The sequence below is a fragment of the Perca fluviatilis genome, chromosome 22, assembly GCF_010015445.1.
Source record: "Perca fluviatilis chromosome 22, GENO_Pfluv_1.0, whole genome shotgun sequence".
Classification (NCBI taxonomy): domain Eukaryota; kingdom Metazoa; phylum Chordata; class Actinopteri; order Perciformes; family Percidae; genus Perca; species Perca fluviatilis.
Genome location: NC_053133.1, coordinates 14,530,237 through 14,549,675, shown reverse-complemented (window position 1 = coordinate 14,549,675; position 19,439 = coordinate 14,530,237). Strand labels below are relative to the sequence as shown.

Here is a 19,439-nt window from a genome sequence, read left to right as displayed (position 1 = left end):
CTGTGCAAACATTATTATTCATACAAAGTACTCACCAGTACTTACCAGTTACCCAATTCCTAAAAACATGGGTTGAATGGACAAATTGGTTACTTGAGATGGGTGTAACTAAAAAAAGATATAGTGGAGGTAAAGGGGGGATTTTACAATAGCTTGGCTGGGTAAATGTCCCACTCTCTGGGTGGCCACTCATTTGTTAAAGGCCCCCCTCCAGGCCTCAGCGACAATCTTAGCAAGGACTGCGACTTCATCTCTGGGTCAGTCAAGACTTGTCTAAAATGTCTGAAAATCTTGTGTAAAACCTTGTTTGCATGGATAGCCAGCCAAAGGTTTATGGAAATATAGCCACTTAAAATATAGTCAAAGTATTGTATTTTATCACACATCTGACCTCCATAAGCCCTCAGTCCACCTGATCCCGAGTGTTTCTTTCACATTCAGACAGTGGGAAAGTATCTAGACAGATTTAAGACATGTATCCCTGCTAAGGCTGTGTGATGTCCACACTTTGCCACTAGGAACACGCTTTAAAATATCAGAAATGTGTTGAAGGCTGTTTGTTGAAGGTTACCTGGCTGGTAAAAGTTGGGGGAGAGCTCCCTAGCAACTGCCCTGGCAATTTCTGAGTCATGCACAGCAGAGATGGCGGCCTGGTCTGCAGCCTCGCTTTTTGTCCTGGCATGGGCCGTTCTGGAAAAAACAAAGAGACAATATTAGAGTTGCACGGTAACTCTGAAGTAGGACATAAAGAGAATGGAAACCACTATCTTTGAAGGAAGTGTGGAAGATACATAGAAACATACACAAACAGCTAGTTTACTGGTCTGTGTCTGTATGCTGCCATTTCACCCATGACACTTGCATCATCATCGGCTTCCCTCTACTATATTTTTCTCTTTTCTCGCTCCTCTGACCCTCCATCCCTCCCTCTTCCTCCTCATCTTTGAGCTGTATCACTCAGCCTGTTCCTCTTGGGGATAACATAACACCTCCCCTTGTGCTTCTATCTCAAATCTCCAAATCCTGATTTTCCAAATGGAGCGCAGCCACATTCAAGCAAGACCATAATCCAGTCTGGAGCACTGCAGTGCTGCTGGAACACATGGGAGCAGTGCCCAAAGGGCGCACACACACACACACACACACACACACACACACACACACACACACACACACACACACACACACACACACACACACACACACACACACACACACACACACACACACACACACGTTAACACATAATATATCATATCATGTATAAACAGCAGGTGGTGAAAAGCTTGAATCCCATGCCAGTCAGCACCAAAAGAATTAATAATTTTAGTTGACAGAATAAAGTATAAAGCTAATAAATACATTACAGTAATAAATACTTTTTTTTTTACAAAATTTCATAGATCTTGGGAACCCTGCGGAAGGTTTTTTGAAACCTACTCTATAAACCTCCATCTACAGTGAAAAAAGTGACACTGTAATCAATACGTAGACATGCCTTACTGTAATACCACCATGGGCAAAACCTGCATCCACATCTATTATACTATGCTGCTGAAAACCAAAAGGCAATAGTAATACATTCTGGAATCAATGTGGGCATAGCATTAGCACTGAGAGGTATTATGGGAGCGTACCATGGTGAGACAGACAGAGGCCTGGGGGTGACCTGCTTTACAAATCCCTTGAAAACTCCACTGAAAGATACTGTACATGTAAAAATGCTTGTGCACATGCAAACAAAGAACTATAAGGAGTATATGCACTGGCGAGGGAGGATTTTACAACCACTGCTGACACCAGACTCCCTTCAAAAAAGACTTATTTATGCAACAATATGAAACGCATTAGTTAAAGCCAGTGGATTAGTCACTTACTGTATGAACAATTAACATGACAGTGCAGTATGGAATGCAAGGATCCAGATGGGTTGTCCAAGTATCACTGTAAGTATTGACAGCTGTGCCTTATGCCCTGCTTAACCCCACTCATCCATCTCCCTTTCCCTCTTTCCTTCACTATCCCTTCTCTCTTTCAATCAATGCTCCTGTTTTTTCCCCAAACCTTCTTTATCTGTCTATTGATGCTGCATCTCCTCATCCTCACTCCTCCCCTCACTCCCTCTGTCTTTGTAAAGTGTGACCTCAAAGGACAGATGTCTCTATATCAGACTATACTTCTCTGTCCTTGGACTTTGGGCTGTCTTGTTTTTGACGGGCTGGGACAGTGAGACATTAAAATGCATGAGGAGCCATATGCTGGCGGGAGAGACTGACCGTTTCCTCTCCAGAAATAAGTCCCTGCATCACCCACAGACAAAGGACACACTCAGGCTGTGTTTACAGCCTCTGGAAAACACTGACCAGCTGCAGATAAAAATAAGATTTAAGAAATTATAAGTATATCACACAATGCTTTGCTTCTTGCCATGAGTTATTACAAACATGTAGGAATTTCACCGGTGGGGCTAAAAGCAGCTTCACTTAAAGCAGCTTCACGATCTTACTTAAAAGCACTTCCCTGTTAAAAACTGACATTAAAGCATTCCAGTTACATCACACCACTGACATGTATACCGTAGACATCCACACATGCTTCCACAAGGATATACAGTACATGCTTCTATTTCTGAAATGTGTGAAATGTGCAGGCAAATGAAAGGAGCCATGAATGTATAGCGTGCCCATGACATATCCTAAGGATCTTAACAGTTCCCTTTAGGTAGAGTGGGCATAAAGTCACGGGCAGACACAGGAAGCGATGTGGACTGTTCACAGACAGGATGTCTGGTGGTGGGAGGTGACAGACAGAGAATGATGGGAGTAGAGGCGCTACAGAGCAGTGGAACAAGAGTGAATTGAAAGGCGAGAAAACATGGGCATGTGGAGTGTAGCGACGAAAAGGTTGTTTGGTTTTCTTCAAGGCGTCGGGCAATTTAATCTTTTAATCAAACTAGCAGACTGTTAACCTTGCAATGATTTATTTTTTGTCCACTTGGGGGCGGTGAAACAAGCTGTACACATAGACTGTTAATATTAATGGACAGAGCATGTGTGACGTCACCCATTGGTTTGTGGAGATCTGCCATCCGTCATTGAGTTTGCCCTTACGGGCGCAGCCATCCTGGTTGCGGATGTGACGATTTTAGACGAGAGGGAGGAGTGAGGGAGGAGCCACATTACGTTACACACTTTCACTGGCAATCACATCATAGCCACGCCCCAAAACACCCCCTGCTTTATCGCCGATTTAAAAATCAACGAGACCATAATTCAAAAAATTAACATTATTATGTGTTGCAGAAGACTTAAAACTAGCGATTGAGACCATAAACTCATTATAAAAATGTTTACTGAGGTAATAAATCAAGTGAGAAGTGGGTCACTTTCTCGTAGACTTCTACAGAAACCGACCTCCTTTTGCAACCGCACGTGTCTCCCCCTGCTGGAATTCAGATAGAATGCAGGTTTAAGGCACTTCTGCATTTGCAGCACTTTGCCGAACCGGATGCATTGTCCATTAATATTTACAGTCAATGGCTGTACACAACATTGACATATTATAGTCCAATATTCACACTAGCTAACTTTAGTTGCTAAATCTGTTCACCAGCTAGTTGCTAACTTTGTCTGTCAGCCATTCAGTGCTGGGCAGGTCAAGTACAGTGAGTTTATTAGAGCTTTTTCATTGAAAACAGCTGCCTCAAGTGGTTACAAGCATCGCAGATGAGAGTGGTAAGAGTGAATCAAAACAGTTGCGGCTGTATAACCAAAACAAGGAAAGATGATAAAATGCTTTGTTTAGCTGAGGGAAATTGCAGAGTTTTACGCACTTTTTTTTTTAAAGATTATTTTTTGGGGCCTCTCCCCCTATTCTGAAAGTGGATAGAGACGAAAGGGGGACGACATGCAGCAAAGGGCAGCAGGCCGGACCCGAACCCCGCGCCGCTGCAGGACCCAGCCAACATGGGGCGAACGCTCCCACTGGGCGAGCCAGAGGCCGCCCCAAGGGAAATTGCAGAGTAAGGGGATAATTCTCTGTGGGTTTGTCACTACGAGCAACCCCTTTCACATTACACATAGTTAATTGATCCATTGTTAACGTAAAAATATTGCGTGTAGCAGCTTTAATATGAATTACCTACGAGATTGTGGCTCGCAAAGCCCATTGACAGTGTGCAGAAACACGCATGAAGAAAAACCCATTTTTCAGGCCAAATTATGTAATGCATCACACATTCAAGGCAAAAAAAAAAAGTCTGCGTAAACGACAGTATGCAAGCTCACGATTGACCTTTGAAAAAGTTTTAGAACTTGTCAGAGAGTCTGCACCCTCCAAACTTGAAGCCGATCTGCCTCTGAATATAAAGCAACACCTGTTCCTGTCTAGTTTTGGGGCTCTGCAGGCGCTCCTGTCTGGATGGAGCTGGGGATGGGTCCAAGCAAATCAAGGTATTTGAATCCATAAATGCACCTGCTGGCACACATGCAAATATCACACACACAAACAAACACAAACACACACACACACACACACACACACACACACACACACACACACACACACACACACACACACACACACACAAACACACAGTTTGTAGAAATTTGGACAAAGTGTAAAAGGAGACTTTGAAGCAATTCCTTTTGGACTGAAGCCCCACTTGAGAGATGCTATTGATGAAGGCCTGGTGAGATCCGTGGTTCATTACTGTGACAAGTGAATTGTGTGAAAAGTGTTGAGTCAGTTTGGCAGTCCGTGCGGCACTTTCTCTCTGTGGAATGTGTGTCTACTGTATGTGTGTTTGAGATAAAGGATGAGGGTGGGAAAAAAACAAAGAGAGAAAAGTAAAAACACAAACCAAGAAAAAGGTATGAAAATGGAAAGGAGAGACAGAGAGACAGAAGTGGGAGAGATACATAGAATGAGACCCTCTAAAGACTTCTGGGTATTTAGAACTGCTGAGTTATGCATCTCAGCCCCTCTAATTTTACTGTTGGGTTTAATTTCAAACCCCAACTCCAATGTGCCACAGTGCATCCGCCTTTAAGGTTTTTCATACCTCGGCCTCCCGCAGAATACAGTATGGGTGTTTCTGTATTATGAGCCTGTTTGTGTGTGATTGTGTGTTGTGTGTGCACATTTCCCAGAGTGAAGCTTCAGTCCATCATTCCCCAGGCCATGGCCTATTTGAGGAATCTCCCTCACATATGCTGACACAGTTCTACACCCCTTTGGTGTCTTGGTCCCCTATACCCCTCTGCCCCCCTGGTAACTGGAATGCTGACTGGCTCAGTATATAATAAGAGAGAAGATAAATCTTGACTTTGCCCATGGTAAACATCAGCACTCAACAATCTTCCTTTAAACTCCATCACTGTCCTTCATCGCCCACAACCAAGAACAAACTACTAATTTACAGCAACAGATATACTTTTCAACATCTCATGCTCCATTTGGGCAGTGATGCTCCTGTTCTGAGTGCACAAATCTGCTCATGAAAGGATATTATACATCAACAGAAATTACTGCCCTGTATCTTAGCCAAACAGTCCCCAGGTCCAAAAGAGCAGCACAGAACATCACAGAAAGTCTGAACAAATTAGCACTTAGTCTGCCCTGCACATATCTCTTATATCCGTGCAGGCCTGCTATTGAATTCCTGGCTGGTGCTAATTCAGGATTACTCAAGCATGACTAACACCATTAGTGGTTAGCTAAAACTGACACTGAAATTATTGAGGAATTATTCCTGGGTTGAGGTCTGGGCTCACATTACCAGGGGCTGTAGGGGACAAGGGCTACAGCAAATGAGGCTTTAAATGGGAGACGAAGTGGCTGTTATTATGAGATAAGCTAACTTTATCCTGAAGAGAGAGAGAGAGAGAACTATAGTGCTGTATAATGAGAATATGTGTGCATGGCCATGTACCGTACTTGCAGCATTTTAGATCTCAGGACATCCTTGTGGTTTGGCAAGCTAGGGCTCTGGGCTCATTCCCCTGCTTTCATATCCCGTTACTCTATTCAGTAAAAGTAGATATATGCATGCCCAAAATAGAAAAGCAGCATCTAAGATCAATTAGGCTTATTGAATTTTCCCCAGTCGGATGACTGGCCTAACAGAATAATATGCTTTCTGAATTAGGAATCTGAATGGTTCTTCACATTGAACATGCAAGGTTTGTTCAAGGTAACATAGTATACATAGATCACAGCAGCGAAAAAATAGGCACTTGAATAATGTGCGTGGCGCAACAATATGAAAAACACTTGGAAGAGTGAAAGAATAAGGCAGGATGCAGGAAAATAAGGAGGGAAAAACATCACTGTGTCAAGGAAGGGAAACATCTTTACTAAATGCATGGCACTGTATGACAAACTTAAATGGAACGACTATTTGGAAAATACACTTAGTCGTTTTCTTTCTGAGAGTTGGATAAGGAGATTGATAGCACTCTGTCATGTCTATATGCCAAATATGAAGCTACAGCCAGCAGGTGGTTAGCCTAGCTTAGCATAAAGACGAGGAGCAGAAGCAACTAAACAGCTAAGCTTGGCTCTGTCTGATGGTTAAAATGAATTCACCTACCAGCACCTCTTAAAGTGATGGTTCGGAGTAATTTCACCCTAGGGTCCTTTTTTTAATCACCTCGAGCAAAGCTCACCTCCAGAAGCTTTTTCTCTGGTTTACATTGGGAGAGTTAGCGTAGAGTAGCGTTTGCGCGAAGTAGTTTAGAGCGAGGCGCTAATGGATCCGAAAGTGTCTCTTAACATTACCTCATAATTATTCCCAAATGATACAAAGTGTACACTAGTATATATGGTTATGCACTCATAAACGGCGATGGGTAAAGTTTGTAAGTACACCAGAAGGTGTATGTAAATAACACTTGCCTGCTGGCTTCTGCTCTCTGCTGTTGTTGTTGCTGTTAACGAGTCGTAGTTAGGGACATCTACAAATTACAACACCGAAAAGAGATGCAACAAAAATATTTTTTTATTTAACTTATTTTTTAAAGTAAGTGCTGTAGTATAACTAGCAGGAGACAAGTAATAATTGAGGTAAGTTTGGAGACATTACCTTATTTAATCATTAAATTAATAAATATTTTTGTTGCATCTCTTTTCAGTGTTGTAATTTGTAGATGTCCCTAAGCACTCTTACTGCCCGGTAGTAACAGCAGCAGCAGCAGCAGAGAGCAGAAGCCAGCAGGCAAGTGTTATTTACATAAACTTCTGGTGTACTTACAAATTTTACAATCCATTGTTTTATGAGTGCATAACCTATTTGTACTACTGTAGACGTTTGGTATCATTTCGGGCATTATTAGTGGGGTAATGTTAAGAGACACTTCGGATCCATTAGCCTCTGCGCTAAGCTATTCAGCTGATAACGCTACGCTACGCTAACGCTCCCAATGTTCGACCCAGGTGAAAAAAGCTTCTGGGGGGGTGTTTGGCTCGAGATCATGGTGCAAAGGAACCTAGGGTGAAATTACTCCGAACCATCACTTTAAGCTTACTAATTAACAAATTATATCTCTTTGTTTTAGCTGTACTAAAACCTCATTTGAAAACAGGTTGTGGATTTATGCTGTATTACATTATAGCTACTAGCTACTAACTAACTTTGAACAAAACCAGGCTAGTAGGCTAATCATCAGTCTGCTAAGCTAACCGTCTCCTGGCTCTAGCTTCATATTTAGTGTACAGAGGGTTGTATGAGTCTTCTCGTCTCTTGGCAGGAAAGCAAATGGTAAGCGTATTTACCAAAACAAATTTCACAAATTTGTGAAAACTAAACTATAATATTATTTCATCAATCATTTTTATACATTGTGTTTACTCATGATACAAAGGCTGAACTGGCAGGAAAACAGACTTCATTTCTGGGAAGAAGAAAAGAGTAGAATCCGTTTTGATTAAATAGGGGAAAAAAATCCCCAAACTCTTTTTGGTTGTGGATTACAAACAGACCTAATCTCCCACTGGTGTTCTCTACTCAGGAGCTCTGCACTGAACCGTCCACTGAGACTTCACCTGGCCTTCATCCAAAAACACATGGTTACAGGTATGTGTGTGTCTGCCTCTGCATCAGGATGTAAGTGTGTGCATGTGTATAGGTACTCAGAAACTACTGAATTACTGTATTATAATAAATACTGTGCATGTGTTTGTGTGCTACATGTTAAGAGCTCCATTATGTTTGAAGGTCTGATACGCTCTCTTTTGACTCCTGAGTCCTTATTGGTGCGTTGAGAGAGTGACACAGAATCCCTTGCTGAGATGATCCCTCTGGTTTTGGTGAAGGACAATGGCAGGGACTCAGACCTCAGCTCTGTGCTCTTTGTGTCAACACTGCTAGTGAAACATGGCCACAGCTGATAGAGCTAATAACACAAAGGGGGAGGGGGGCGATGGTGGCTAAACCATATACTGCAGGGAAACAGGGACGTAGTATCTGTGACGATTTGAAGCTTGGATTTGATTGTACTGTTGCCTTAGTTTTTGTTACTGTAGGCAGACGATCCTGAGAAAGAAACAGCAACTATTAAAGCTGAGACACCTGTCAATCAAGCCAACACAACCCCAAATGTACACTTTTTAAGCCTAGTATTGTCCAAACAAAGCTTAGCAATTTAAAATCACCAACAAAAACATGTTACTCATTTAAGAAATTTGCAGTTCATATAATTATTGCCAATTACAATCACTGAATAAAGTTCACAGTTCACTGTAGTGCAAACAACACTGAATCAAAAGGTTACTGGTGAAAGGACAAGGCCTTTTTGGATTAACTCCAAATCTAACTTTGAAGAGAAAGATAAAAAAATCCAAAATGATAAGTAAAATGAACTAGGGTTGCAACTATTTTCATATTTTGGCAATTTCTATGATTTATCGCTTAATCGTTTCATTTATAAAATGTTAGGGTAACCAAATCTGTATTAAATGAAGTGCGTATCGGCCAGAAGACCAATGTCCAATTCATGTTGAATACAGTTTCTTTGTAAATGTCGTTATGAAATTCAGTGTCTCCGATACATTCGTTGAGTCTTGGATTGCAGCTGACAGTTTTTAGCAGCACAGCGATCCCTGACCTTATGTTACATCACATAAACGATTACGATTCGGTGTCAGGAGGAAAAGGTGCATCCTAACCCTATGAAATTTCTCAAAGCCCAAAGATATCAAATAATATATATATTTGACATTTTTGCTTGACTGCTTGATTGATTAATTATTCAAATTTGTGTTGATTAATTTTCTGTCGATTGACTAATTGACACAATGACTAAAAAATTCTGAACAAACAAATGAAGATTTTAAAGACCAGATTCTCCAGGTTTTGTGTTTCTGTCAGGCAGCATCTGTCTGTTTTTTACACTCACAAGTTGCAACACCCATACTGTGCCCACCGACACACACAGAGCTTTACTGATCAAGACATGTTGTCACACGACCATGCAAACATTACACACCTACAACATATACACATCCAAACACGCATACATGCAAAAGCTTTTGATCCTACACCTTTCATGCAAATGACTGTGTAAACTCTAATTCACACACACACACACACACACACACACACACACACACACACACACACACACACACACACACACACACACACACATCAAATCTGCATGAGAAGTTGAAAAGGACCATTAGTGAGACAGGCCATAATGAGAACCACTGAGAATCAGTGAGAATAAAGGACACACTGAGGTGACTTCGTAGTGTTGTATCTTTGATAACCAACTGGAACCAGACACGTTGTTCAAGCCTTTAAAAGGATGAATAAACACAACAACGCCTCTTCACTCCACTACTTCATAAAGAAAATCAACAAATGGCTGACACGATGATGACGGCAGTGAGGCAGTAACCATGGAAACCACCAGAGACACTTGAGCAAGCTGTCCAACCAGGCATCTGGCCTGTATTAATGAATTTGCAAATGAACAAACCCACACTACAGCCTACTGTATGGGTACAATCTTGCACTCCCTTGCACGTACACACGCATAATACACGCACATAAACAAAAAAAAACTTCTTTTAAAATGTGATAAATCTAAGTGTGCTTTGGCAGAGTGAATACACTTTAAAAGGTTTACAACTTGGCTGAAAACAAGGACAAGCAGGTACAGAGAAACACGCACACACAGACACACACAAACAGCCACTCCATGGTGTGTCTCATTTAACTACAAGGCTCAACATCCGACGCTGAACCTGTGTGAGTAAAGGTCACATTGCCTGGCAACCACTTGAGCTTAAGGAATAGTTTTAATTATGGTCTGTGCTCTCTCCTCCAATCTCCTGCTAACATTCTCCCCACTGTCTGCACACACAAACGCAAACACACACAATAAGATACACACAAGCATCAATTTCCTCTTCAGTGCAAAGTCAAAAGGAGCGTCAGCATTAGGTCCACAGCTATACAATTGTGATGTAATCTTCATACAATTTCAGTTTTATGGCTATTCCATGAGCTAAATAGAAGACGTGACTGATAGTGACATAAAATGCCAACTATTATGAAATGTCTTACCATCATCGACTGCAACTGCAACTATATAGTATATGGGTCGAGTTCTGCATCATTACAATAATCCAGTGGATTATTGTGAAAAGGTGACAGTCGTCATTGCATTGCCATGTTTACAGCCAAACAGATGCATTATGAAAACGGCCTAACATACAGTATCTACTATGCATGTGATAACAAGAATGGTTGCATGCTTCATGAAGGGATTCAGTCAGTGTGGAAAAGCAATACTCTGAATCAACAAGAGAAGTGATAATTCCATAATCCAATCCGTGAACATCTGGAGTGAAAGCAGCCTAGCCAGCCAATCAGAGTGGCTGAACAGATTTAGCAGGGCACATTAGTATCCAGAGGTTAAATACTCTGCTGCAGTAGCAGGTACAATAAAAAAAAAAAAAAAGACAAATTTAAGAGTTGCTTCCGGTGACACAAACTGAAATGACGGACTCACTTTGGGCCTCAGATAAGCCAATGCCAACTATAATGGCTAAATCTGTTGTTTCTACCATTCTTTATTTGTGCATTTCATTACAGCTGATATTTCATGTCTGTTGACTGTGGATATGACATGTATATAATGGTATGTATGAATAGGCCTGGCTGATATAAGAATATACTGTAAGACAATACCAGTCATAATTAGATAGCTATCCTTTTATTAGGCCATTGCCGATAGTACTGTGCATCAGTGAGCTGATTTATGGCAGTATTGACATTTAGCATTTTTCATCAATATACTGAAAAATGTTGATTGTTTTAAATTCTGCATTAAAAAACATTTTCATTGTATCTATACACACACTTTTAAACTGAATTCCATTCATCTTGATTAGTGCTGCAACTATTATTCAATTAGTCGATTGACAAAAAAAAGCAACAATTTTGATAGATAAGTGAATAGTTTTGAACCCTTTTTTTAAATGCCAAAATTCTTTGTTTCCAGCTTCGCAAATTTTAATATTTGCTGTTTTCATGAGTATTTTACTATGGTTAACTGAATATATTTGGGTTGCTGACTGTTGATGAGACAAAGCAAGACTTTTGAAAATGGCAACTTGGGCTTTGGGAAATTATAATGGTCATTTTTCTGACATAACCCAAATGATTAATAGAGAAAATAATGAACAGATTTATCAATAATGAAATTAATTGCTACTTAAAGCCTAAATCATGATGTCGTACAATATTGCAATATTAAAATATAAGACTGTGATGGAAGATGTCATTAATATCAACCATATGCAAATGTCTACATCGCAAACATCTTGACGGGCCACTAAAATACAAAACAGACAGTTAAGATGATGTAGTGCTGGGCGGTATAGCGGTTTATAGAAGAAAGTTAAGAGAGGATGAAGAAAGACCGGAGATACACCAGAACAACGTATGCTCAAGAGAGCAATGATTAAAACACTGGATTTAAGATGTCTGGCCTCGCTGAAATACGTCCGTCAACCTACTAACATTTTTCAAACACCGAAGGAGGCTGACAGCGGAGCTCTGTTCAGTCGCCCACTTTTCTACAACAACCTAACTTACCTGTGGCCAAGATAGTGTTTATACAACTATCTTACAACTATTTTGTTTTGAAAGGGAAACAATGTTAAAGTTCTTTTTATGTGTATATATTCAATTTAAGTTTATTTTACTACTTTGCAGTTTGCACAATAACAATTGTTTAGATTCTGTAACTGTTTCATGGATTCTCCTTCATATAAAGTTATCATATAATGTTGTGGAGCCAAGCAAACCCTTTAGTAATCAAAGCTTTTAGTAAACATGATGACATTAAAATGTTTTTGTGATATTGTATGTACTCCTGACAGAATAAAATAAAATACTGTGATACAAAGTTTTGCTCATACCGCCCAGCACTAAGATGATGTATAAAATAAAATTCAATACAATACAATACAATACAATACAAGAAAGCAAGCTCTGCCTCTCCAGTACATATCTATTTATAGACATTAAAACAGCCACAGTCTGCATGCTGTGGACACTATTTTGAGGAGTTAACAGGTTTATTCCCTGCCAGTAATCAAGCCAGGTCAAGCACAGCCATAACCTACACTGAATTGACAGTTGTTAAGGATCTCTTCCTGATATTGAGCTGCAACACCTTTAGCAGAGCCCACAACTTATAATTGAATTGTTATGGACTTGTAAATCAATGACTTTTATCTGGATTCAGCTCATCAGTAGACTTTAGCTCTTGAGCAGGTGCATAGACTGGATTGCACATTGGCATTTGGGATTTTTACATAATATCTCATCACGCGCACACGTATGCGCGCGCACACATACACACACACACACACACACACACAGGGAAATCTTACTGAACAGAAACACTTTTCGCTAGCACTCATTTCTGTAAATCTCAAATCACAGTGTGTTTAATACAATATCTAACTCACTCCACTGACAGAGAACACAGAGACAAGCAGATACACTACAATCACATTCACTCTTTAATAATAGAATGGAGGGAGCAATTCTACATAAATTAATTCTACATAAATTAAGTCGAGGAACGATTATGGAGGAAATGGAGGTAAACCTTCTGTACAAGGAGTACTTTTAAATTTGAATGATCACAGGTGAACTACTACATGAGTTTACCTCTTTATAACAGCCTTGGTCTACACATGACTCCCCGCTTTGCTCGCCCGCCTGCCTGACTCATCCCACTCTTTCTTGAGAAGCTGCAGAAATATGTGCCAATCTCAGAGAGATTACAAGCTACAGCCACACAGTGTAATGGCATGTTGGTGAAACCCAATCCTATCACCACTGCTATCGACACAGCCCAGCGCTTCACTTACATTTACACACAGCCATTTCCCACAGGCTATGCTCCTCTACTCCCCCAGGAACAAAGCTTTCATACAGTGTAAGTGTAAGTAAAAATGTAGCCTATCCCAGCCTTCAACTGTAGATTCTTCACACTTTCTTTCCTTTATCAAACCTTCTCTTTTGGTGTAAACTCATGTTGCTGGACGTACAAGGCCGAGTATTGATTTCTGCCAAAATGTTTTCCTCTCGCCTTCCGAGTGTCTCCCACCAGGGAGGAACGGAGAGAAAAATAACTTTTTACTCTCACTCTGAAAATGTTTTAATATTTTTTTCTTTCTCCAAAACTCCTATTCACTAGAATGTAGTATTGCATCATTATATAATGTGTATCAACCGCAGCAGCATCAGGCATCCTGCTTTAGTCATATGTTGTAAGTGATGTGTCTTGTCTCAATGAGGAATAAACGTAGTGTCTTAGTGTTTTGAACTGTAAATGATTACAAGTAGGGCTGTGTAATAATTCAATGACAAGAAGACTAGGGGCCCTATCTTGCACTCAGCGCAATTGCCTTTGTACACCGACGCATGTATCATTCCTATTTGGCACCCGACGCACAGCGGACTTTTGCCTCCACAGACGCACGTCTGTAAATTAGGGAATGTATTTGCGCTCCCGGGGGCGGTTCAGCGAAAAGAGGAGGCGTGTTCCGGCGCAAAGTTACTTTGTGCTATTCTGCAGTTTCAGAAAACAATTCCGCCACTGACCAGGAAAAACCTGGTCTAAAGTCAGTGGCGCTAGTCTAAAGTCAGTAGCGCGTTATTCAGATGCTATTTTAGGGGCGCATGCTTGGCCATAATGTAGCGTGTGCACAACGCGCATACACTTCTCTCATCTACAGCAGTTCCCATTTTTGAAAACCATACATAATTACAAAGGAAAATATTACTGAAAATGCGCTTCATGTGTTTGGATAGGTCAGGAGGCACTTTACAGTACAGTCCTCAAAAAGTCGCAGCATTCTTTGTGGCTTGTTGTGTTTTACACATTTCCATGAATCATGGATGTGTTGATGACATAAATGAGGAAATATTAGAGGACTTAAGGAGACGTGATGTTGAACTACGGTGGAATTGGACACTCCGGCGGAATCTGGTCCGGGAGTAATGCGCGATGCGCTCCTGGTGGAGCGGGTGGACGGAGATGGAGTTGGGGAAGAGGAAGGGGCACAACAGGTGCAGGTGGTGCGTTTGGAGGCCCACGCTCCATGGCTGCAGCAATCCTCTCCAGACTTGAGGAGATGCGCCCGAGAGGCCGCAGCAACATCGCCACCCAGCCAAGACGGGCATTTATTACTTTGCCGCATCTCGCATCGGCAGCTCCCGCTGGCGTGCGCCAGGCAAATCCGCCGTCATAATAGCAATCCGCCACGGAACAAGCGCCCTGCTCTTAAAGGGAATGTGAGAAGACGCTCTGATTGGTTTATTGCACGTTACGCCCAAACCACACCTAGCTACTTCAGACCAACCCATTTTAGATTTGCGTCGGGCGCAAGAGTCATTTATCCCGCCGGTATAATAGCAACAGCGCCCGAGATCCGCCCACAAAGCTACTTGCGTTTTGCGTTTCATACTTGCGTTTCAGATCGTTAAAATAGGGCCCTAGAAGTCCACAGCCATGCTGGATGCTCTACAGTGTTCCTGTAAGCTACATGCTAACGTCAACATGAATTTCATGGCAATCCACCCAATAGTTGTTAGATATTTCAGTCTGGACCAAAGTGGTGGACGGACCAATAACCTTTATCATCCATAGGGCCATGCCGCCAGTAAAGCTAGAATATAACAAACTAAGTTTCTAAAGTTTATGTTTTATGCATATGAAGAATTTGGTCTGCTGCATAACAGTAAAACACCATTCATTACTTTGATATAAGATTAGTTGTTTTATTATTGTTGTACGCTTGTGGTTCCATCCACTGACATGTTTGCAGGCTGCTAACTCTGACTTTCCATAAAGATAACATGGTGAAGTACAGAATATGATTACATGCTGTAATTTGATTTCACTGTGGGTCATTTAAAAACTGCTCAGCTACATTATTTATAGCTCTTTCGTATGTACAAGCTGGCAATGATGCTGGTCATTAATGTTACTGATATAGATAATATGAGGCACATGTGGCCGGTTATTTCTTGTGTGTCTGCATTTGGACGCGTGACCATTTCATTCTGTCAGCAATAAATGTTGTGTTACCTCACACCATCACATCGCGATAAATATGATACATGTCGTGGGTTAAATATACCGTATGATGTGGCTTGCTTTACTCTGACTCGTGATTCAGATGGCTGGCAGTCCTTCCCACAGTTGCAGTTACTGTACACTCCGTGCCTTGTTGCTACTGTATATTTTGTCACTTCATAAAGGGACAAACTTGACATACTTTTGAAAGGTGTGTGGCGCCACTTCATAACAACTCTAAAAGAGGTGGCACCAACAATAAGATCAAACACACGCATGCACAGAAACCGAAAAGAAATTAACCCGAGTGCTCCTCTGCCCCTATTTGGAGCAGAAGAGGTCATCCTCATTGAGGACAGCCGAGGTGGAATCTTACATGATATACTGTGGCTTGGGATTATTTTGTTCACATGTTGAAACACAGTCTGATCTATAACTCTCTCCAAAAGGGGCAGGTGCTGAGTGGCTGAGGTCAACACACAGCAGGTGATAAACAAACACCACTGGATATAAACGCACAGCACCCACACCACACACACTTTCTCTGTTCTCTTGCCAAATGATAGCAAGCGTATCTCATCTCTCTAATCCAAACACAGTTTCTCCTATTCTCTTTAAATGTTTTACTCTCATTTATGTGGACACACACATGCACGTGCAAACATGCGCACGTGCACACACACACACACACACACACACACACACACACACACACACACAAACACACACACACACACACACACACACACACACACACACAGACATTTAGGAGAGATGATAGTGTGAGTGAGATGGCGGGATGCTATATCAGTGGTGGGACGGGTATATATTCCTGGCTGGTGCTGATAAGCCAACTGATGCCTTGCCTTATTTAGTCAGTACTCACTGCTGACACGCTAGCTGAGTAGCACACACCGCATGCACTCTCACTGTATGCGTTTTTCTTGTGCTTGTGTGTGTGTTTGGTGAGAGAGAAGTGTGTGTGAGAGAAAAAAAAGAGAGAGAGAGAGAGAGCACATGATACACATGCAGTGCACATACTATCCTAATATGTACAGTTGCTAGCTTCCTATGTTGAGTGCAAACATTAACAAAATATTCTACTTGAGAAAAAGTCTTGGATTATAGCATAATGAGAAACCAGTACAACAATGTTCATCCTTAGTCCTTCAAAATATTCTGTACTTCCAGCCTGATTCCTCAATAAATTACGCAAATTTTAAATCTCAGCTGCAACACTGTACAAATAAAAAGGCATTTGAAAAGAACAAATCTCCTTCCTTCATTTGTGATCCCTCAAAATTATGTAATGACCTCTGTTACAGTCATTTCATAATTACGGTTATACTTACAGTTAGTTTTCATCTTATATAGTAAACCGTTATAGTTATGCAAATTATAATTAGCTGTAGTTGGATGTTATACCCTATCCAAAAACAGCGGTTTAGCTCTCTAAACATTTGGTACATGGACTTTAACCATTGCATACAAATGAAAAGGTTCTAAATAAAATGCAACTGCAATAATATTTGTAAGCTTCTTCAATTTTTGCTAAGGTCATCTCCTGCCCACCTATCAACCTTCAATCAGGTGAGCAAAAGTTATACTTAACACATATATTGGGTCAACATCAAAATCCATAAAATTTCATAACCAATGTCCTATCTGTCCCATTTGCAAATGAGAAATTAATGGAAATCTATTCATGGGCGTGTCAGAAGGACAAGCAAAACAGGACCAAAAACAGCCTCACTGGCAGAGGTAAAAATGTGATGATGGTAAATGCTAAACACATGCTAAAAAATAAGCATTGTATAAATATGGATATTAGGTGTTGGTTAACTTTTCACTAGAGCTTGCAGAGCAAACAATGCTATCAAATGGATACACACCATTGGCCTCCATGCACGGACTGGCTTACAGTAAGTTTGTTTTGGCACTTTTGTAAATCATTCATAGCATTGTTTTCTTAAACAACTTAACCTGAGAAAAAGAAGCAGAACGAAGAAGAAAGAAGCAATGTAGAAATATAAACTAATATGCAACTTTGTAGCTTTTGTAAGATCATTTTAACGATACACACACACTTAATTTTAAGGCATCTGCTTTTATAAGATAGCCTAGTGAGTTTAGGTGTAAAAAAGGCCATTACAGTAGATTACACAGTGTATATAGTATATACTGACATACGACTGAGTCACCAGGATACCTAAACTGCTGATCTGTAACAAAACGGCTTTGTGGGAAAAGCACCATGACACGGTAAACTGTTCAATGGCACAGTCACTTATCTCAGTTCACAGGCCTCTGACACACACACACACACAAACACACACACACACACACACACACACACACACACACACACACACACACACACACACACACACACACACACACACACACACAGAGAACGCTATGTGTGTAGAAGTCCATTTTCCATAGATAAGGCTGACAACAGTGAATGGGAGTCACAAACACAGAACTCCACTCCACCTCATCGCACTAGCTCTCTATCGATTGGCTGATCATGAGCATGAGGTCATCAGCTCCACCCCAGAGGCTGATGGGATAGCTCTTCTGTACAGTAATTCACAGGGGAGGGGTGGGTATGCCCCCTCTGTGTCCTTTTTAAAAATTCTGCTCTTTTCATTTCTGTCCACTCCAGACTCCTCAGAAACCTCTTGCTCAGCAAAGTCGCTGAATCCCCCCCCATCTTGTCCAATCACGATTTATCCCCTGCCTCTCTCATTCTCCCCTCCCCTCCCCTCCCTATGGATCCACCGGGTACGCTCCACATAGAACTGGATCAATACGAGGGCATCTTTTGCCATGCACTGTATAATGAGACTTGCATAACCTGCTTACACACAACCATCACAGTCTGCCATCCTAGCAGTTTATAACACAAATGCAGTCTTAAAAAGATTTCAGTCAAGAGAACGGAAGAGCTTGTTTTGAGATTTCCAGCAGCACATGATGGAGTGGCACGTACCAGGCAGTAATTTGATCACTTACTACTGTACAGGGGACCTTGTTTGCTGCAATAAACACTTTGTACCAGCTTGAATGCTTTCACTGTTGTTGCTTTAGCACTATACACCAGGTCATGCGTTTCCTTCTGCTATAAATTGTTGCTCTAATGCACAGCCAAAGAGAAGATCAGATGGCTCTTTCCTTCAACACATTATCAATTTTTCCATTTTTTTTCTTTTTCCACTGGGTTTATCGCAACCTCACTGGCCTTCGCTGACAGAGACACAGACTCACAATATCATGGGTCTTATCTGCGGAATAAACAATATGCAGGAGTTTTAATATTAAGCATGTTAAATCCACATTATATAATATTTATCATACATCCTTGAAATCTGCAGAATAATGGATTTATTCTCTATACTCTCCCCGCTCAGCGAAAAGGAATTATTATATTTTGAAAGAATGCCTGGATATTTTAATAAAGCCTGTTCTTCATAGTGTCTGTTATTACTGCATTTTCTGTAATGGCTGGGTCCAGCCCTGAGTCAAAATACTCTTATACATTGTGTCCACAACGTTGACTGTGTGGCTTTTTTTATTACCAGGTTAAAGAATAATAGTAATGCAATTTGATACTGATATATGATATTCATGGTGCCCAGAGGATGAATCCTAAAGACTTTGGTGATCCCATAAAGATTTGATTATACTCCAGAACAGACATACACACAGACATCTGAATACACCACGGAGCAGCAGGTCTGTTTATATTATCCGCTTAGAAGACGTGTTCGGCATGCGTAATAGATCGCTACGCTACCATTTGTAGCGGAATGGCTGCACAGACATGTC

General features: G+C 41.0%; 1 protein-coding gene across 2 annotated transcripts in view; it reads right to left on the bottom strand.

Moving 5' to 3' along the window:
- The window catches only part of jph1a (junctophilin 1a), a 35,631-nt gene that overhangs the window by 10,366 nt on the left and 5,826 nt on the right, over positions 1–19,439 (bottom strand). Inside the window, exon 4 of one of the 2 annotated variants that reach the window (XM_039790635.1) lies at positions 572–690. In XM_039790635.1, the coding sequence (XP_039646569.1) occupies positions 572–690 (119 nt within the window). Of the gene's footprint in view, positions 1–570; positions 691–19,439 lie in introns of those variants that run through there. The other variant, XR_005638021.1, reaches the window with a different exon arrangement.